This window comes from Aedes albopictus, chromosome 1 (genome assembly GCF_035046485.1).
Source record: "Aedes albopictus strain Foshan chromosome 1, AalbF5, whole genome shotgun sequence".
NCBI classification, from domain to species: domain Eukaryota; kingdom Metazoa; phylum Arthropoda; class Insecta; order Diptera; family Culicidae; genus Aedes; species Aedes albopictus.
The window spans coordinates 198,845,407-198,868,470 of NC_085136.1; the positions used below are offsets into that span (position 1 = coordinate 198,845,407).

Consider the following 23,064-nt stretch of genomic DNA (forward strand, 5'->3'; position numbering starts at 1 on the left):
AGAACTCCTAGAATAATCTATTAAGGACCTCCTGTAGGTCTGGAAGGAACTTTTGGAGGATCTTCAGGAGGAATTCCTGAAGGATCTCCTGGAGACATTCTTCATTCTTTCGGAAAGAACCACTGAAGGAACTTCTGGAAGAATACCTGAGGGAACTTCTGATGGAGCAACTGAGGGAACTTCTGATGGAATTCCTGATGAAACGTCTGTGCAGAGCTGGTAGCAAGATCTAATGGTCGAAATAGTTAATTTACTGACCAGATTCTCGAAAATAGTCTCTCAAATAAAGACAAATCAATCAATCAATCAATCGAAAATAGTGACTTACCGATAGCAAAAAAGTGGCTAAATAGTGACTTGGCACAAAAATATGATCAGTGAGTAAACATTGTACGACGAATTTGATTCAGAAAACCCTGGGATACCGCATTAATAAAAATGTCAAGGAAAATTTTCATGATCCATGCCTAAATTTGCACAAAGCCGCGCTAGATACATGCAATTTTCTAACATATATTGTGCAGAACTACATGAGCATTGCATGAATTTAAATGAATGTGTCAACATTGATTCTTTAGTCGGTTCCGATAGAAACATTGATGAAATTTCTGGGAAAATTCTTGATGAAATCGACTTTTTAGGATTGGCTTTCTCAGTCATTAAGTCAAGACGAGTATTGTATACTGTTCCGACGTTTCGGCCGAAACGTCGGAACAGTATACAATACTCGTCTTGACTTAATGACTGAGAAAGCCAATCCTAAAAAGTCGATCAATATCCAGTCGAAATCGCCATTGCAAATTCTTGATGATGTTTCTAAAAAAAGTTTTGACGGATGTCCAGCTTGATGAAGAAATTCTGGCGATTTTATCTGAGGTATTCAAGAAAACACACACAGTAGTTTAATGAACAAGATTCTGAATAGTTTTCTATGAACATAATTGCGGGTATTTCCTTCGTACTTGTAGACCGATTTAGGGAGAACATATTTGAGTGATATTTGCTGAAGTTTCCACAGAAAATTCTGCCAAGAAAAAATAAACATTTAAAATATTATTATCTTCATACCAAGGATGGGAACACTCACTTGCAAAGAGTTACATTCACTTGCTATTTTCTCAGCTCATAAGCGTCCTATCAAGAAACGATGTATGGACGACTTTTGCCTTTTGGTTTTGTCTAAAAGTTTGCCAAATAGAGTATGGGTCGCACACGCATACCAAAGTCGTGAGGAAGCTGCGAAGGCAACTCTCCACAAGGTGAATGTAAATTACACTCACCTCGTGGAGAGTCGCTGTCACAGCTCTGTCACGACTTTGGTATGCATGTGCGATTCATACTCTATTCGGCAAACTTTTAGACAAAACCAAAAGGCAAAAGTCGTCCATACATCGTTTCTTGATAGGACGCTTCTGAGCTGAGAAAATAGCAAGTGAATGTAACTCTTTGCAAGTGAGTGTTCCCATCCCTGCTTCATACTTTGTGGTAGTACATCGAAAGCGGAATTTCTTATGAAACTTTTGGAAAACTTGTTGGAAAACATAGGTAGACAAATGCTTAAGAAAATGAATGAATTCATTTGATTAGGATTTTGTCAAATATGATTTCCTGAATATGTTCACATGAATCCTCTTAAAATTAAAAAAAAAATGAATCTATGGAAACAAATAACAGAAAGTAATTAAGGAATTTTAATGAAACTCCTTAAATATTTCTCTACGTACCCCTTTGAAAATTTTTGAAGAATTACAAGAAGAAAATAACGGTTATTTTGAACACCCAATGAAACTATAATAGAATTCCTAATTTATTTAAAATGTCTCATATTCAAAGAGTTATTGGTTAATTTTCATAACAGTTACAGACATTCTGGGAGAAGTTGTTAGTTTTATTTTGGGGCTTAAAATAGTGACTAAATAAATAGCGAAAAAAATCTCACTTTGTTCGAGCTCGAGTACAGAGATGCGGTTGAAGAATACTAGTCATCTCTTTTTTGCTTGCGTTCTCATGAGCTTATGAAAGAGACATTTCAAGCATAACTTTTCAATCCGACGTAACTCGCAAATGTAAACAAATCCGTTTTGATATATGAGAAAAGCAAACGACGTATCTAGCCAAAATCCAAAGTAACAGATACACCAAACTGGCACCATACAAAAGCGACGTATCTGGCATGACGTATCTGTAACAAACCCGGTGTATGTGTATTTTTGTCAAAATTCATTGTGAAAATGATATGGAATGATTAGGTTTTGTTTCTTACCTAGTGCATGATATATCCCTGGTGATGTAAAGCACGAAAAACTTATGAAAAGTTTTTTTATATAAAAACTATTTTAGTGAAATGGTCGTCAACATTGACCATGAATTTACTCAGATCAGTGAAAAAGTTAGATACGTCGATTTGAAAAATTATGCTTGATTTGGTTTTCTTCAACCACAACCTCAGGCACATCAGTTCGAGCTGTTAGAGTGAACGGGAGCGACGGACGAGAAAAAAACGGAGACGACAGAATCCGATGATGGTGATGATTGATTGTTTCGCTTTCTCGCTCTGTTTAAAAAAAAATAGAATAAATGTAAACAACGCCATCACAGCCATATGCTACAACCTGAAAATAAAAACGTGAATATTTTTCAATTTGTATTTTTTTTTAATTTCCAAAAAAAAGTTGAAAAAAGTGACATTTTAGGTGAAATTAGTGGCTTTAGTGACCTGACCTTAAAAAAGAGACTTTCTAGAGACCAACCAAAAAAAAAAGTGACTTAGTCACCAAAAAGGGACTTGCTACCAGCCCTGATTGGAGGCATGTATGAATCCTCCTGGAACTGCTGATAAACTCCTGGAAAGATTCATGAGGGAACTTCTGAAGCAATCCCTGAAACCACTACTATATTGCAGGAATCCTCGAAGGAACTTCTGTAAGGAGGAACTTCTGTAAGAATACCTTAAGGAAATCTTATAGAAATCCCTTAAAGAACTCCTGAAAGAATCTGAAAAATTTCCATGATTCTTCCAGAAGAAATTTCAAGAGGTATCCGTGTCCAAGAAACAATTGATTGCCTTATTTGCATTCAAGAGGTTTTGATATTTTCGCTTAATGGTGGTGTTTATAACCTCTTGGAATCTACTTGGCTTAAAAATGTTACTTGGGTGAAGGAACTTCCGGAGGGATTCCAGAAGGTACCTCAGGAGAGAAATTGCTAAAAGCGTTATCCCTGAAAGAATTACAGAAGGAATCCCTGTAGCAATTCTTTGAATAATTTTCAGGAGAGATCCCAGAAGGAACTCATGTAAGAACCCTTGATGGACCTCCTGAAGAGATCCCTGAAGGAACTTTTAGAGACATCCCTGAGGGAACACCATAAGAAATTCCTTATTGGAATTATAGAAATATTTCTGAAGAAACTCCTGGAGGAATACCTGAAGGAAACACAAGGAGGCTTTTTCAGTATCAGCTGAGTGTCTCTCCTTTATTCAATCTTGATACACATATATTTACAATTCATTCTTTCTATATCAATTATTCTGATTAATTGACCGTATTTATTTATAACTTAATCATTGTATGGCCTCATCGGTCATTTTTTACTTAGAGTGTAAGGGAGTAGAGTAAGTGGATAATGAAATGGTAGATATGATGTATTGCACGAAAACTTGGTTGATAGTTCACACAACCATACCAAGACTGGCTCCCTTGCGAATCCCTGAAGGATCTTCTGAATGAATCACTGATAAATCTAATGCAGGTATCCCTGAATCTCCTTCAAAAAATATCTGATGGAACTCCTGATGAATCTCTGAAGGAGAAGTTCCTGATTGTATGTGTGAAGAATTAGCATAAAGTTAAAATTCACAAATACAAAGAAACTTAAAAAAAAGTTCCTGATTGGAATTTTAGAGGAATGATCGAAGGAATCCTGTAGCTATCTTTGAAAAAAAAAATCCTGGACTTGTTCCAGAAGAAACTCCTGTAGGAATTCCTGTTGGATCTTTTGGAAGCATCACTGAATCCATTCTCTACCGGTGGGAGTTAGCCGGTTGAAATATATTTGAGCTGGAAATGTAGTATTCATTACAGGGGTAACATCCCTTATTTTATCATATCGGACCACTCATACAGCATATCACAGAAAATATGTCTAAATAATTTAAAAAAAAACACACAGAGAAACCAAGATATACATTCCAAAATTTTGCTTTGTTAATTCATGCTGATTCCCTAGGATGTATTATTTTTCGCTCACAAATCCTACCGAAAAACAAGAGTTTTCCCACCCGGTTCGGTTGGTTGATACTGACGGACGACACTCCCAATTTCCTCACGCGACGAATCAAGGACAAACAAAAAACAAGCGGAAAATCAATTCTCTCTCACGCCATCATCCACCCATTCCTACGACGACCGTTCTACCAAGACACTAAACGATTTGTTGGCAAATGCAAATTTTCATTCCACTACTAGCGTAGCTCAGCAGCAGCAGCATAAGTGATCATAAATCTCATAAATAGACTTTGGTCTTTGGGAGAGCTTACGGGTGGTGGCGGACGCGGTGACGTCACCGTATCTGTGCGTGCGTGCACCCAAATGCATTGGTAGGCAATAAAGGGAACTATACAGTCAGTCGCATAGCGTGTTGTCCACCGTGCGAAAACCGCACTTCGGTAGAACAAATGGAACCATTCTAGCTCTGTGTCTCTTCTGGTTATTTTCTCATTGCAGTTGAGATGTTCAACGTGTTGGCCCCGTTTCACCAAAACAGCGGAGCTGCAGCAGCTGCTACTGGTGGGGCAACCGCACCCGGTAACCAGAACGGCCCAGCTGGCGGCGGTGCCGGCCGAGGAGGAGTGGAGAATATGCAAGTGACTCAACCCTGCAGTGCGCCATCGTCACCGACCATCACCTCGCCCGGTGCCCTCAGTTCAACCTCGTTCTGTCTACCGACTGGAGCCAACGGCGGTAGCAGCACTAGCAGCGGAGGCAGCAGTGTCATTACCAGTACTACCGCGACAGACACAGGCGATCCAAACTGGCAGGCCACCAAAAGCACGGTCCGGGAGCGGAATGCGGCCATGTTCAACAACGACCTGATGGCGGACATACGCTTCATAGTCGGAACCGACGGTAAGTAGCGCTGGGGCTACGCCCTCCTGTGGAATCACTGTGCTACGCGGTTCGACACGGCTCTGTATGCAGATTAGCGATGCCCTTTAATCACGAGTGCAAGCAGACAGACGGCCGGCGAGATGCAAGCACGTGGTTACATAATGTGGCAGATGCGCTCACATGTGTCCTTTTAGTGTTGTTTTTCCACTGCTATATGTGTCTGACGTTGTTGGTGTTCTCTTCTTCTCTCACGCGCTCTTTATTTAGAACAAGTACAAACCATACCGGCCCATAAGTACGTGCTCGCCACTGGCAGTTCCGTGTTCTACGCCATGTTCTACGGCGGATTGGCTGAGAACAAACAAGAAATCAAAGTTCCTGACGTCGAACCGAACGCTTTCTTAACATTACTAAAGTAAGTGTAGCGTGCAAGCAATGAAATTTGTTCAGTTTCTAAAGATTCAAACAATCCCTTTTTCAGATACCTATACTGTGATGAGATCCACCTGGAGGCGGACAATGTTCTGGCCACTCTGTACGTCGCCAAGAAGTACATTGTTCCGCATCTGGCGCGGGCCTGTGTCAACTATCTGGAAACTAGTCTAACGGCAAAAAACGCCTGCCTGCTGCTGAGTCAGTCGAGGCTCTTCGAGGAACCGGAACTGATGCAGCGCTGCTGGGAAGTGATTGACGCCCAGGTATGTGAGAGTACGGCCAATCTAGAAGTTGTAGATAGGGATGGCACCCATTTCATAACCGGTAGTGCGCCAACAACTATCACCACCAGTCTAGAAACAACAGCTAACACCAGTAGAATATTGAATTTACCACCATCCAGCCCACCTCCTCTGTGTTCCCCTCAGCAGTCCCCGTGTTTCCAACAACCCCAATCTCCCTTGACCTCACCCAGCACCACCACTAGCAATAATGGTACAGAGGGTAACAGTTCGGTCAGCTCATCTGCCACTGTATCTTCTTCCGTTTCGACTAGTTCGTTGAGTACTAGCGAAATGGAACCTTCGGTTTAGTCACTAGAATACTCATATTCCATATACGATCGGATTAGCTTAAATTGAACGTGCTCAAGTCTTATACATCCATTAGATAGCGGATATTTGTATCGATATCGTACAAAACGAATGTGGTGTTATCACAGCTTAAACACGATATCGGCATTGCTATGAATGTACCTTAAATGTGTGATGATTGTTGTCGAATCATTACCTACTCAACAAATTGCTTATATGAGTGTTAACATGCTTAGGAGGGACTATACAACCGATTCGCACGTATATTTGTCGTACTTGTAAAGTATTTTATGTGAGTGAGACAGTAACAATAAAAAGCGACTGGACTAGTAGTACCATTTCGATAATTTCTTACAGAGAAATAATGCCATATCGTTGATTACATATATTACTAAAATGAACAGTTTAGGCAGCCGAAGATTGTTTTGTTCGAAAACAGCAGTGAAGATGTTTGATTATAGTTTCTCAAAATAGGAGTCACTTCAAAACTCAAACTAACACGTCCTGTTTTCAGCTGTTTTTTTATAAGTTAAAGTTTGCACCATATTACGTATATTTTGGACGATCATCGGATGTCAATGTCATCATGTTGCATATTTCCTGTTCAATGGAAATAGATGAATTCCAATACACGATATGTAGGGGGAATCAGTTTAATATGTGCCGTGCTGCTCCCAGATAAAAGTTTTGATTGTCTTATGTATGTATTTTGCATTAATTGATATCATCATATTTATCTGCTCCATCACTGGCACCTTAAGTTTTATGAGCCAAAAATAATAAATATTAAAGAACCATTTCAGCCTTTTCTGTTGTTAGAACACTCATTCGCAGATTTGAAGGTTACTATACAATAAAATAGTAAAATCTAAGATGGCAATCTTCACCTTATACACAAAATTTAACTCTCAAATAGTTGTTGACATTTTGAATTTATTGCCCCACCAACTGCTGCAAAATGAAATGAAATGAAATAGTTGTTGACATTTTGAATTGTAATTGCAATAACATAGAGCAGAAAACAGGAATCTCAAAAAGGCCGGATTCAGCGACTTAATTTCCTCTATTTGGAAATTTTGTGCCATATTTTTTTTTAGATTTCATCCAGGTAATATATCTTTCAGGAATCAGAATCCAGTGATTCCTGGGGAACTTTTGACAAACTCCTTACAGAAATTCTCATCATTTCTAATTCGAATAACTGATCTTGTGACTGACACAATGGATACCTCTGCTGAAGTTCTTGAAAGCTGCATTTAGAATCTTTGCAGATAGATACTTCCTTCATACATTCTTGACGAACTCCTGGAAAATAATTACGGATGAACTTCCAGTCATAGTGGATTCCTTTCGACTCGACAGGAATCGTCGACATCTTTATTATTCGTAAATAATATCTATGACAGACTAGAAAGGGACGCATGTTAGAATTCAAGTGAGATTTTTTAAAATCTGAAGATCTGTGTTCAGGCAGAGATTGAGCTCCACAAAGAATGAAAGTATCATTGCCTTTCCGCTCTCCGTAGCACGTTATAAAACAGAGCGTCACGCGAGAAGGTATTTTTCGTCACGATGATCTCATTTAGAGTATTGATAAAACCTCAAAACATGGAGGATAGCAACACAAACAAAAATCAAATCAATCAAATTAACATGGTTAAAGATCGAGAGCCTCTTCGTTAAAAAATCAAGTGTTGTTCTTAAAAAACAGCCAATTTCAAACTCTTTGATGGGGAGATTGTCGAATTATTTCTCACACTATCGTCTTTATCAAATTTATGATATAAAATATAGAGTTTGTAGAAAATTTTGTCAAATGAACTCTGGGAAATTCGCAAATAATCTGCTTAGAGCATTGAAAAGAATCGATAACACTAGTTTACAAAATAAAACGAAAGTTGACTTCTGTCAACGACCAAAGTTTTTGAAGTACAATTTAGCACTGATTTCGAATCCGTGCTTCAAAAATTTTTAAGTAGAGCGGTTTTTGAGTTTTAGCTCAATATCAAGTTTTACAACTTTTAAATATATGGAATTCACTAAAATTCAAATATCTTGCGTTTTGTTCAACCAATTACAAATCTTTTTCCATAAATTAAAAGCTGAATACAATACCTTTTGATCATCTGAATGCAGATTTTGCGTCAGACTGATGAAATTCAAGACATTGGCGAGTTTTAGGGACGATCTCCATAAATGTTTGCTAAATTTCCAAAAATATATGAAGAAATGTTTTTTTTTTATCTGTATTAACGAGATTTTTAGCCCTAGGCTAGTTCATCTCGGGACCCACGCTTTACTTCCCTTCCGAAGGAAGAACTTACATTTTGCGAGTTTGTCGGGAGTGGGATTCGATCCCAGGTCCTCGGCGTGATAGTCAAGTGTTCTAACCATCACACCAGGTCCGCTCCACATGAAGAAATGTATTTTTTTCAATAAGAAAAAAAAAACAATATAACAATTCTTTCTCAACGTTTATTTGACATATCATATGTAGGCGAGTTACAGTAAAAAGATCAGCCCAATCGGAGTATTGATTACGGAGAATGAGATGTGTGAAGTGAGTGACGTTGCTTAAAAATAGAACAAAAATCGATTTCAATTCATCAACCTTGTATGGAAGGTCGAACAAATTTCCGCTCTACTGTAATTTTTTTCCTTCGCATTTTCGAACTCAGGGCATGATTCTACGCCAAAAATGATCAGCTTACCGAGTTCAAAAATGCTGTAAACTAGTGTAATAATGGAAGAAACTTGCCAAGGATTGTTTTAAGGCATAGCTTTACTAGCTTGACAACAATTTGATCTTCTTAATCCTCATGGGCACTAAATAAGAATCCTCCATAAATATTTTGATGACCTAATATGCTTAAATATGAATGTTACCCTCTGCCTCATGCCATACCACACTAATCCCTCTATTAGTATCCATGTCTACTGGGTGAAAAAATACCTATTAATCATTTTAACGAAAACTGCAATATTTTTACGATTCGTGATTTATAAAAATAATATAAGACGTCTGGAAATATTCAACCTAAGTGATATCTCTTATAGTTTTGATTCAAAGTGCGAAAACGAAGTACAATTCTAGTTTGAACAATTATTTTAAAACTATAATGGGTCCATTCCTAAATCCAAAACAAATCACGAAGCGTGATTCTCCGTCAAAGATCAGAATCTCAAATTAGTCTACTCTATGTAAGAATGTGTGTGTCGTTTCAAAGTTGTTTCCACACTCTAATCACTACAGTGCATATCTCTAACCAAAACCCAAAAAGACAACAATCACTCTCACATAACGAAGCTCAATGTGAACCTGAATTAGCAACCAAGTTGTGCTACAAGCACAGATCATATGCGATTTACAGCGATCAGGAATTACGAACAATTTATAAGAATGTTTTATCGTGTTGTACCTAACTGTACTCGATATTGTGTACTCTGTCAAACAAGACAAACCCGAGAAATAGATAAAGGAAATTTACTGCCTCAAAAACCGGAAAATATTGCAGTTTTACTTATTTTAAGTTCGTTCTACCACTCTCACACAGTCCTAACACTTTGCCTCTCGTTTTCTCAAACCAACATTTCTCTCTCACACAAATTTGCCCCCGAATGATTCCCCAATCCGATGGACTCGAACAGGCGGAAATGGCCATCAAGTCGGAAGGATTCGTCGATATCGACCTGAAAACCTTCGAAACCATACTGGCGCGGGAAACGCTCAACTGCAAGGAGATTCACCTGTTCGAAGCGGCGCTGAACTGGGCTCACGCCGCTTGCACCAAGATCGACATCGAGCCAACGTCCAACAACAAACGGCAGGTATTGGGCCAAGCGTTGTACCTGGTACGGATCCCGACCATGTCGCTGGAGGAATTTGCCAACCGGGTGGCCCAGCTCGGTATACTGACCAACCAGGAGACGATCGATATCTTTCTGAACTTCACCGCCAAGAACAAACCGAAGCTAACGTTTCCGATCAAGTCACGAGCTGGGCTGAAGACGCAGGTGTGCCATAGGTTCGCATCGTGTGCCTACCGGAGCAATCAGTGGCGCTACAGGGGACGCTGTGATTCGATTCAGTTTTCTGTCGATAAGCGGATATTCATCGTGGGCTTTGGACTGTACGGATCATCGACGGGGGCTGCGGATTACGATGTAAAGATTGAACTGAAGCGACTGGGTCGAGTACTGGCAGAAAACAGCACCAAGTTCTTCTCGGACGGTTCCAGCAATACTTTCCATGTATTTTTCGAGACACCGATTCAGATTGAACCGGAGTGCTTCTACACCGCATCGGTAGTACTGGATGGTACCGAGTTGAGCTTCTTTGGCCAAGAGGGAATGAGCGAGGTTTGCGTTGGAACGGTTACTTTCCAGTTTCAGTGCTCTTCGGAGAGTACAAATGGGACCGGTGTTCAAGGAGGACAAATTCCCGAACTGATATTCTACGGTCCTATGGGTGTTAGCAATCAAAATGCTGGACTGTCTGGAAGCAGCAGCAGTAATATTATTAATAATAACAAACCAAATGCTTCTCCAAATGGTGGAACAACGGGCAGTGCCAGCAATTCCTGTTCCACACTAAACAACGTCAGCGTCTACCTTAATGGTAATGGAGACAATGGCCCAAACGTACTCTCGGGAAATGGCCTGGGAACAGTAGCCCTGTTGAACAACGAAAGTGACTGATTGGAGGAAGACAAGAAAGAAGACGTAAAATATTAAAAATCGTGTGATACAAAACTTTGAGCGAACATGAAGGATCCAATGTATGTTCAAAAACATAGATACATATAAATTTTCAGAATTGTCATAATACATAGGTACACTTGAATGGAAAAATATACCACAAAAGAATATTAGCATCGGCAAAAGAAGCCTGAATTTAATTCATTTACAACAACATTTTAGAACAGCGGAACTCCTACCCACTTTGTAGATTCCATTCACACAAAATTCCAGCAATATTTTTTAATTAGAAGAATACCCAACATAAGGCTTCTTGTTATATTTTAAAAGCGGATAAATTGGACGTGCGACTTAAAATCAATTAAACATTTACCCAAAACTATTAATAATCAGTTGAACTTTTAGCACAATACTAGTCATTTGAAAAGCAAAAGTAAACCTTCGGTTGTTTTATCGTGTTTGAATTAGTTGAATCGATTTTGGCTTCCATAGTTTAAAGTATCCGCAGAAGAAAAAAAAGTAGCGAAGTTTGAACTTACACATGCATGCATTAAATAGTAGAACACTTACAGTGACTAAACGAAGTCTACAAGTATTCTTAAATCACACTGAAAATCTACGAAACTCCCTGCGGAAACAACGCAACAGCATACTACAAACAAAACGACAGAATTATATTAACTATAAGAATGATGAACGCAAGTAATTCAATCAAATCAAATATGCGATGGTTTCTTTCTAGTATGTAAGGTGCGCATTTGTTTGACCGCACACACGCGGTCAACAGCAAACTGAATGGAGAAGGTGCGATAATTTAAAACAACAGAAAACAAAACGGAAAGCGTGCAATCATGGAATGGCTGAATCCGAAAGAAATAAAACAGAAAAAATCCTACAAACACACTATTTTGAGCAGAATAACCAACACAATATCCATATTTAGAAGAGGTGCATTAGTAGTTGCCAAGAACGAAACCATAAGTAACCCTAGCTCTATCCTTATTAGCAGCTGACACGTAGGTGATGACCCACCACGAAGCAAAATGGCAGCTTTCAGTTTCAGCATTTGGTTCCAATTCAAGCATTTAGAATGCTACAAAACTAGTAAACTTTATCTCTCTACAAAACTAAGTATGTTAGACATCATTGTATTTCAATTTGCATTACTTCAGTTGATATTCGTAGAATGGAAACAGAAACCTTCTCTTGTACCCCCTTTACTGTTTGATTGGGGGAGGGCTAAAGTAAGGTACTCGAAAAACAATTGCATTACGAGAAAGAGGTGAAAGAAACTCAACACAGTGAAACGGTTACGATTTAAAAAATGATTCTCACTATTATTATACTTATTGATTATTCTATTGACAAGCATAGTTCTACCACAACAACGTTTGTAATGTTCAACGTAAAGAAGTACTGAAATAAATTATTGATACACTGAAAAGTTTCATTCGATAGATATATCACAATCCATTATTACATGTTCCAATGTATCAAAACAATCAGGTATAAAATATACCTATATCGATAATTATAATCAAAAAAAACTATATGACAGCTGTAAAGGCGTCAGTATTCAGCATGATAATGCTGTGGGTGACGGGTCTATCCAGAACCTTTTCGTAGAGGAATTTTCCTTGAATCCCTTGGGCAAAGAGTATCTTCGTGCCTGCCACGCAAAATATACATGCGAAATGGTAACTCGATTTAGTGGACTCTCGAATTTATGTACATCGATAGTGTGTACATTTTACCTCAATAGTATTTTTTTAATATCCAAACAATTTAAAACTTGCAGTTTTTGTTATGAAGACTGGCAGGAGGTTTCAGCCTTTTGACACGTGGATCACTTCATATCAAACAATTATTTTTTGCCATTAGGTAAGTTGTTAAAACGTCAACTTTTCACTTTTCGGCACTTTTGCCAACATCCTTTTCATTTAATTTCGTGTGTGTAATCAATAGTAAGGAACTGCATGTTAAATGCCCAACTAACATTTTCAGCGCCTAAGCTTCAGTTATTTGCTTTCTGTTGTGTAATAATAGAGTTGAAGCAGTCAATGCTGAATAAAAGCTTGTCAAATATAAACCATAAGCTAATACACGGCTGCAAAACAACCACCATTCAGCTATAAAACTCTGTTTTCAGAAACCAATCACTTGTCCCTTGGTTTGCCTTTACTGCACTCTATTCCAACTCCGGGAGATTTCCCAGAAAATCTGAAATTTTGAACAAATTGAATAGGAGTCTTCAGTAACAAAACAGCTGCAACTATACAGTACAATTCGTAACACTGACAACCTTTCAAATCAGCAGCGCTTTGAAGGCCGTTTTGCGATATCATTACAGCTAGAAGCTGTAATAAAGGAACTGTTGCTATACCAACACGGCTTGTCAGACGTAAACATTATTGTCAAAACAAGCCAGATATATAGCTACTACACAAATACTTTACAGCTATTCATCTCTGTGCTGTGAAATTGTGGGTTGCTTTTATTGCACTTTGATCCAACTCCGGAAGATTTACCGGAGGATGTGCAAATTGAATAAGAGTCCTAACCAATAAACCAGCTGCATTTATACAGAACGTTTTGTAATGTTGCAAAATACACAAAAGAGTTCGATTCCAAGTAGCGGTACTTTGATGATTCAATCACATTACTTTAATGATTCAATTTTAAAAGCGATATTTCCAGTTCCACATGTCTTGCGTCACGGTATCCATAACCTTATTATATTTAATCGATTAATTCGGGGATACCGTATAACTATTATTTAACAACTGTGAAAAGGCTGTAAAAGTGCCTTCACAAAATGTTATTCAGTTAGTGATTATACAAGAGCCGAGAAAAGAGCTATGACTTGGTGGCATAGAAGCTGCTCGCACAGCATATACATGTGGATTAAGTTCGCCAGATTCATTGGTATAGAGCTTGCATAGAAGCTTCCGTCCATATGTACAACACAGTAACTCAGCATCAAGCCGTATACTCCATTGCACGGTGACGTCATCAAGAAATCGCTCTCATTCTCTCCTACGGAGAATTAGAAAACAACAGGACCAACACCTGTCAAATTTGACGGGTACTGGTCCTATTGTTTTCAAACTCTCTGAAAGAGCGAAAGAGATAGAATTTCGCCGTGAGGTGGTCTATTGAGGACGCTTTGTTGACGTTTACATTCACAATAAATGTTAGTTGGGTTGGGTATCCAGTATCCAGTATAGTGGTTAAGGCTATGGATCGCCAATCCGGAGACGGCGGGTTCGATTCCCGTTCCAGTCGGGAAAATTTTCTCGACTCCCTGGGAATAGTGTGTCATTGTGCTTGCCTCACAATGTACAATTTCATACAATGGCAGGCAAAGAAAGCCCTTCAATTAATAACTGTGGAAGTGCTCAAAGAACACTAAGTTTAAGCGAGGCAGGCCAAGTCCCGGTGGGGACTTAGTACCATAAATAAGTAGAAGAAGAAGAAGAAGTTAGTTGGGTGAGGTTGATTGACCATGATACGTACATCGTTCTGCAAATGTACACTCCCGATCGAAAGTTTGAGGTCACCCCCTCAAAAACATGTCAATTTTTAGGCCCATATCTCCAAGAATTTGCGCCCGATTACAAACCCCTAGGGCACATTTAAAAGATAATAAGTTAAAGAATCTTTGTACATGATTTAGGTGAAAGTTTTTCACAAATATTTGTATGTAAACTCCATCTAAAGTTGCCAAATTTCATGAAAAAATAATATAAACTTACGGCAGTGTCGCTGGAAATTGAGTCGACCAAATTTTAATATGAGAGCGATAATATAACCTATTTTCTATTAGCTTTCATCTGTCTTTTTACCGAACTTAGCTAAAAAATCTAGAAGAAACGTTATTGAGTAAATTAAGTCTTGATGTCATCGACCAAATGGATCTGGAGACATTATAGAAAGAAACTTGAACTTTAGATAAGTATTACCCAGAGAGAATACCTTAAGGCTCGTCTACGAATTATGTAAACTGTTAGGGGACGGGGGTGGCCTGGTCAAAGTCTAAGCTTCATACTAATTTCGAAAACTTGGTATAGACAAAGTCTATGAGAGTGATTCTGAAATGGTCAAAAATGACTCTACGTTGTTTGTTGAGGAAATACTGAAGAAATCCCTAGAGGAACACATGGGGAGATGCCTGTACAAACAGAAAATACCTTCCTTCGCAGTTAAAATACTAAAAGATCCCTACAGCAATCATTGGAGGAAACTCTGGGAAAATTCCTGAAAGACAATGTTGCATGTTTTTTTTTAAAGATTTTCTTGCTAGTTTTAACTTCTTTCAGGTTTTTTTTCTAGGATTTCTCCAGGTAGGGTAACCAATATAATTTGGACCCCCATATATTTTGGACCCCCTGGGTCGTATTATCACAACTTACACAGGTTTAATGATGAGATGACGGAAATTTTTAGAATAATTCGCTAAATAAGTTTGCTCTGCACGGGCAGCAATCATTTCCTCACTGGAAATATCCTTATTTGCCTTGAAATGAATTTTCTCGTCATCCGTGCGAGTGTCGCATCATGTTTACAAAAAGAGAATACGGGGCTGAGGAAACTTGCAGATGTAAACAAAAACGTGTACCATTCTAGCGCATTAAATTCGCAAAGTTCGTCTAATCAGCCTTTGTCAATCAAGTAATTAGGATGTGATCCAGCATATTCAAGCGGCAAATTTTTCCAAAATAGTTTCAAACGAGTTTAAACACCGGGTGTCCAAAATATATACTGAAGAGGGTCCAAAATATATTGGGGTGTCCAAAACAGTGAAAACTGATGCTTCAAAAATCAGTTATTCTCATCAATATTTCAGCCAGAAATGACCTTGTGGGTATTTTTAACGAATAGTGGAGGCTTTTACGAACATACTAACATTATCATTATGTGTAAATACCATCTGAATCTGTTTGATTTTGGCTTAAGTTCAAACTAATGTCCTCTAGGGGTCCAAAATTCAACCGTTACCCTACTTGTCTAGTTATTTATGAATTCCTTCAAAGATTCCTCAGGGTTTTTCTCCAAAGTTTTCACCATTATTTTTCAGTGAAATTTATATGCTTGTTTAAATTTCCTTCATGGTGCCTCGACAGTTTTTCTAAAATGATCTGAGGATTTCTACTAGAAATGGCGTTATAACTATGCGGTGTACCACTCTGAAAATTCCAACGGTAAATCTATTGTTAGTAGCTTCTGATGGATGGATTACTCCAGCCATGGATTCCTGAGAAATATTTGTTGAAAGCATTAACCCAAAAACAATATCAAAAAAGATCCTTAGAGGAATTACGGGGCACACCCTGAAGAAGGCTTTTGATGATTACTTGGATTTTGTTATAGAATTTCTAAGAAGTATTCGGAGTAGAATTAGAAGTTTAGTACATTCCTTTAAATCCAATAGATAATATGTTATATCTGATGATCATTTATAAAGGTAAGAGAGTGCTAGCATGATTTACTTAAATACCTATGTTGTAAAAACTAATTATGCAAAATGAAGTTTATCGCTACGACAATAAACTACAAACAGGGGATAGACAAAATGATCGGGACAGGCATAATTCTCACTTTTCAAAATATGTTCAATTAGCTGTAACTTTTCGAAAAGTGCATCAAATATTCTCAAATTTTTGCTGTAAGTTGATCAACTAGTTGTATATCAGTGGACAAAATTTGGGCTATGCTGCACGAAGCTATAAAGATTTTATAAAAAGGTATAATTATCTGATAGCCAACTTTCAGCTGTTATATCTCCGGATTCAATGAATCGAATGCAATGAAATTTTGACCATTAATGACTTTTATAATGAGCTCTGAAAAACGTTTGGCTGAACTTGGTAATATGTACAAGAGAGAAAGTTATAGCGATTTCATTAATTTAATGATTTATTAGTAAATTGGTCTATTTTTAATATGCATCCTATTACTTTTTCAATTAATCACTGAAAAATAAAAAGAAAATCGCGTTAAGTACTGTTCCTTTGAATTCCACTAAGAATTTGCATCCTTTGACAGATACGTATTTCGACAAGTACTTGACAAGTACAAGACACTGAAGACGACCTTACAGTTGAGGTCGAAATACGTATCTGTCAAAGGATGCAAATTCTTAGTGGAATTCAAAGGAACAGTACTTAACGCGATTTTCTTTTTATTTACAGATATTCCCCTAAAAAGCCCAGGTTAATCATTATAAATAATCACTGGCTATGTTGTTACTTTCCTTCAAAACGTATTTTATATTCAAGACAATTAGAGTGAATTTGAATGAGCAATGCTTAGCACCTTGAGTTTTAAAACGATATTGAAATTTCAAAAAATTTTGTGTTACATTAGAAAAATAATCTAATCGTTATAATTTTCTTCAGTGTTAAGAATTTTAAGTCAAAAATCATTCCTTTTTCTAGAGTCTTCATAACTACGTGCAGAATAGCCCGATCTTTTCCAAATTTTGTCCATTGATACACAACTAATTGATGAACTAACTGTGAAAGTTTGAGAATATTTGGTGCACTTTTCGACAAGTTACAGCCATTTGAAATTTTTTTGAGAAGGGAAAATTTTGCCAGTCCCGATCATTTTGTCTATCCTCTGTAGATGTAATGTAACTAACCTGGTTTAGTTCAGAGCTTTCTAGATCAATTTCGTATTGAATTATTACTAAAACATATTGCCCAAGATCCAAAGGCTCTAGAATTCATATATCAACGGGAATAAAAGTTATTTTAAGCACTAAAATGGCTTAACTCTCAGTATTTTCATATACAAGATTCACAGAACAAAGTTCGTCGAAGGGATTTGTCAAGCGCAGGTTGGTAATCAGAGTAAAATCATGTACAAAATTTGTATGACGGAACAGCAAAACCAATTCCGCGCCAAATCCGCGCGAGGCCGAATTCCAGGGGCAAATCCGCGCCAAATCCGCGAAAATCGCGAAATCCGTGTAATTCGCGGATTTCGCGCGCTGTTATAACAACCCTGCATTTGTTTTACTGCAGTGCATATAATCAGAAGGAAAAGCTGAAATATAACTATACATAAATATTACGTGCAAGCAGTTGTCCTTTGACTCCAAATTTACTTTCTTCGTCACTTCAATGTCCATCATTAATCTTTTAGCTGAACCATGGTATAGTTATGCTGCTTATCTATGAGGATATCATATCCGATTTCCATGCAATTTTTCATCGTGTAGGCTGCAAGTTAGAAATGACTGTTGATGAAATGTTACATGTTATTTTTTTTTTTTTTTTTTTTTTTTTCATAGTGATTACGGCGGTAGCACACTGTGCTTATGTTCTAACACCGCACCCTTTCCCTACTTTTGCTTCTATGAGCCTCTATTTTTGTTTCAACACACAGAAGTACGTAGGCATATCGTGGCCCAAGTCGACACTGTTTTGGCCTGCGTTGAACAAAAATAGTTTTTATAAAAGTTTCCCCTTTTTTTCTTTTTGTCAATTGTTTTTTTTTTGTAGTATGGTCCATGTATTTAGTTAGGTTCTTGTCAATTTGTCAGTTATTCGAAGTAGATCTCCAAGGTAATAGTCAATTAAGTCATTCTGGTCTGTTCTATCATAGCAGCTTTAGTCTTTGCTTTATTGAAGTGTAGTTTTATTGGAAATATGCTGAATGTAGTTATTAAAAAGAGACGTCTGGAACTGTGTCCTGCTAGTTGTTTCGTCATGCACATACGTCATGTCTTAATAATGCCTAGGAGATTAACAAAAACACGTGTGTTCGGTCGGATGTCCATTGCGTAGAAAGTCAAGGAAAATAGGTTTCTTTATTGTCAGTTGTTATGTAAGCCTCGCTTGAAGCACTTTCCGTGAGAACCCTGTCATCTGTACACCAACTAATCCGTATCTTCGTACACAGCTAAATACTGTACTGTCAACCGGCGAAAAGCCTACTGTTAAATATTAAAGAATGAATAATAATGCTGTTAAGCGCATTGTTTCCTATCGCCACTATTTTAGTCTAGTCCCAACTGCAAGCTTTTTTCCAATCTTAGCGTCAATTGTCTTCTAGATACTTCTAGATAGATTCATCGAATCAGTCGAACCCGTATGTTAAAATATAGTCGATTCTGTGCCAAATTGTTTTCTTGATTTCTACTTCTCTGTGTTCATCTCTTGTGTCCTTAAATTGTCATCGGTGAAAAACCCACAGAAACATGTAACTGAACTCCTGATATTTTTCTTTTGGTGTCATAGCACCATCTAAGAGATAAACAAAAATACGCTAAGTTGGTCAGTTGATTGTAATAAAACAAAAATTGCTTGTCAACTATTATGTATTCATCCCCCTACAAATACTATGAAAAATATTCAAATTCGTTCTGTCCTATCGGTCCTACCTCGATAAACCATGTCATTTTCTCATGCGTGGCCTAGAAATGTTAACCTAGTCATACAAAAGTAACGTTGTTCAGTTAATAAATAGCAGTCAGCTTTTGTCCAAAATGTCACGTCGAACGCATTGATGTCAACAATGCGTTTAAGTGTTCGCACGTTAGCTTCGAATCTATCAGCACAATTAAGTGCTGCAAATCTCCTTCCCACTATTAATTCGTCGGTTGATTTTAATTGCATTATTTAAAGAAAATATGACCAACTAACATTGTGAAAAATCGAAAAAGCGACTATTACATTAATAAATTTTTAATCAAAATCAACCGAGAAACGTGGGAAATAGAGCCCAAACAACATTTTGAAGTCAGCTGGCTGTTAAAGGTTCCAAAACCTGTCACAAATCCTATAATACTTTTATTAGGATTTGTAACGATCATCAAAACCATCTCAAATCCAACCGACTTGGAACTATTGCTTGGGAATAGACTCTACTGAGCCCTGGCGGTTCCTCCGTGTTTATCGAGCATGTCTGATGCACATGATCAGCCATACTCCATCTGCAGCAGCCGGTTCTTGATGAACCGTTGGAGGCGCATTAAAGTGTTAAAAAGGTGATATGTTTCACTAAAGAACACTACATTACAATAATCAAAATGAAACTCCTTCACTTTAATACCGTCAACCCCTGCGAACTTGGCCAGGGAGAAATGACTGTTGATGAAATGTTACATGTTATTGTTGCCGAATTATTGCGAGAGGCCCTTTGAGCAGTCGCCGCACACGGTACGAGTTCAGCGTTTGCACATAGCTTTATACCATCTATTGAATAGGCAGATAAGATGTCAACAATGAATCAGCATATAGCGTATAACTGCACTTGAACACGTTTAGTATTACCGCTTTTTTATTTTATTAGTTACTGCTTTATACATTGAATTTATATTATGTGCTAGAAAAAATCACATGAAGTGACTCTTGAATTATGTTAAATTAAGGTTGGTACGTTACAATCAGATAAATGCAGCTCTCTAATGATGTTATGAGTTAAAAGAGTAATGGATTAAAATGCATCTTTTCAGATTATTTCTAAGCTAAAATTCACCGCACAGTTTAAGAACTACGTACACTTCGTTATTCGGTACTACTGAATTGCATATTACCATAAACGTGAGTACCTAATGTTTATGTTAAAACATGATATTGAACAGTTCATTTGTTTAGGTAACCTAGCTTCGTGACGAGGTCCATTAGGAACAGAACTGTGTAAGACGACTAAGAAGAAACTAATTTGTGAGTACATATAACTTGAGTTCTAACATTGCTCTAAAATAAACTATTTTTAGTCGAGTTTACGGACTACAGCCGAACTGCGAAACAGTTTTTTTCTTAACAATCTCGAAAATTACGAGACGGTTCGAGGGGCCTTGATCTAGAGAGCGAACTAGAGAGTGACGATGTCGACCGTCGACCAGGGTTGCAAAGCATGCAACCGACCGAGTCATGTTGAGGACATGGTCGCATGTGACATCTGCGGTACGTGGTTTCATTTCACCTGTGCAGGTGTGAAAGCATCAATTTGCGATAAACCATGGCGGTGCGGATACTGCTCCAGTAGAGCTTCCAGTGTTAGCGGTTCTAAAATCTCAGTCCGTACTAGCAGTTCGTGTGCTCAGATGCGCTTAAGACAGCTTGAAGAGTCCAAAGCTTTGGACGATAGGCTGATGCAGCAACAAGCGGAACGTGAACGTGCATATCTGGCTCAGAAGCACCAGCTGGAAGCTGAGATAGAGACAGCGAAGTCCATTTGTGGAAGCGGAAGAAGCGCCAGAAGCCTCCGAAGTCATCGTAGTCATCGAAGTCATGTTCAGTTGTGGATTAACCAGTCGCAAGAAACACCGGAGAAACAACCAGACGACTGCCTCGCTGCTACGACCTCCACTCCTATCATCTCATCTGGGAATGTCGTTTTGGAAGTACCATGTCGAAATGACACCGTCGTCCATCACCAGAACCCCCACCAACCAATTATCCCAGCACAATCTGTAGTGAGCCGCACCCAAACCATTCCGTCTGTTGCCCCAGTGGTGTCTGCGGTTACGAGCAACCAATGCCAACAGCAACCGACAATGCCAAGACAAAAGGGTATTCTCATGAATAACCCTCGAGATCAACATACAGCGTTTCAGACAGTGCAGGACGACATGCAGCATTCTTCAGCAGCGCAACAAGTCACCTTTCATGATCCGTTCGGGCAACATCCACCAGGTCAGTCTACACTGCGGCTCCAACCGACAAATCAGTCAGAGATTCAGGAGTCAGCGGCGTTCTATCAGCAACCTACAGTGGAAAGTTCAGTCCGTACAAACGTTCAGTACGAAGGATCGATTAATGCGGCAGCTAGGAACGCTCAACGATCGTCGCACCAGCAAGTCCAGAGACAATCGAATTCATCGATGCATTACGCTGCTTCAATTCCCGAAATCTCACGTCGGGTCAGTAATCCGGTTCGGACAACGGTGGGCTATATTCAGGACGCAGCGGCACAGACAGGCTCGTACGGGCAGTGGAATCCAAATGGGAATGTAGGGTACATGAGCGATCAACAGCATGCCACTCCGGGGAATCAATTCCCGTTTATCGCGTCAACGAATGCTTCGTGCCAACCGAACAATATTCATCCACCTTACTATAGTGGGTGGCCTTCTGCCGATTCATCCCTTCTGCCACCAGTCAGTCTAGCTCAACCTGTTAGACAAGTTCCGCAAGTGTCGTCCGGACTAGAGGTGACATCGAACCTCCCAGAGAGAGTACAATTACCGGTAGGCGTGCTGACTACGCAGCAGCTGGCGGCACGGCAAGTAGTGTCCAGGGAACTGCCTAAGTTTTCCGGAGATCCGCTTGAATGGCCCATGTTCATCAATGCTTTTGAATCCACAACGGCCATGTGTGGAATTCAGCCAGATGAAAATCTTGCTAGATTGCAGAAGAGCTTGGTTGGAGGCGCCCGCGACAAAGTGCAGAGCATATTAACCTTGCCTGCAGCAATTCCCGAGATCATCGAGACCCTACGAGACGAATGCGGAAGACCTGAACAACTAATGCATTGCTTGCTAGCGAAGATAAGGAATGCTCCTCCGCCAAACTCCAACAGGTTGGACACGTTGATAACGTTTGGTCGCGAGGTTAAAAATCTGGTAACATACGTGGAAGGAGCAAGGCTTCAGAATCACTTATCGAATCCCATGTTACTGGCTGAGCTAGTTGGGAAGCTGCCTCCCAATCTTCGTCTAGATTGGGGACTTCATACACAACGAATTCCGGAAGCAACACTTAAAGCTTTCAGCGACTATGTATCATCCATAAAGACGGCTGCCTGCCACGTATCGCTGCCCACCGAAATAAGTCATCAGGAAGCAAGTTACCACAAGGGAAGAAAAAGAGAAAAGGGAGGCTTTGTGAACGCTCACACCGTTGAAGAAGCGAAGAGCACAACGAATTCAAAAAAATCCGAAGCATCTACAGATCCTAGGCCATGTCATGCGTGCAGCAAAATGGACCACAGAATCCGGAATTGCCAGAAGTTCTCGAGTTTCAATCTGGATCAGAGGAAACGGCTTGTGGAGCAGTTCAAGCTCTGCCATCAGTGCTTGGGAAGTCATGGCAAATGGCCCTGTCGATCCAAGCAGGTATGTGGAGTAGACGGATGCACAGACACCCATAATAAACTGCTACATCCATCGAAACGCCCGTCAGCGAATGTGGAAGTAGCCGCGTCAACTGGCTTGGTTTCTACACACTGCTTCAACCGAACCAGTGCACTCTTCAAGATACTGCCAGTTGTCCTCT

At 39.0% G+C, this 23,064-nt stretch overlaps 2 protein-coding genes across 5 annotated transcripts in view; one reads left to right on the forward strand and one right to left on the reverse strand.

Annotated features, from left to right (window-relative positions):
• The window catches only part of LOC109423516 (BTB/POZ domain-containing protein 6-B), a 62,980-nt gene extending 50,702 nt beyond the window's left edge, over positions 1-12,278 (forward strand). For all 4 annotated transcript variants that reach the window (XM_029880309.2, XM_029880308.2, XM_029880310.2 and 1 more), the window contains 4 exons: positions 4,725-5,126; positions 5,376-5,523; positions 5,590-5,806; positions 9,785-12,278. In XM_029880309.2, the coding sequence (XP_029736169.2) occupies positions 4,725-5,126; positions 5,376-5,523; positions 5,590-5,806; positions 9,785-10,834 (1,817 nt within the window). In that variant the 3' untranslated portion in view covers positions 10,835-12,278. The remainder of the gene's footprint in view (positions 1-4,724; positions 5,127-5,375; positions 5,524-5,589; positions 5,807-9,784) is intronic.
• Positions 1-23,064, reverse strand: part of LOC109430199 (transcription factor IIIB 90 kDa subunit) — a 104,002-nt gene that overhangs the window by 72,823 nt on the left and 8,115 nt on the right. The gene's annotated exons all lie outside the window — the stretch shown is intronic.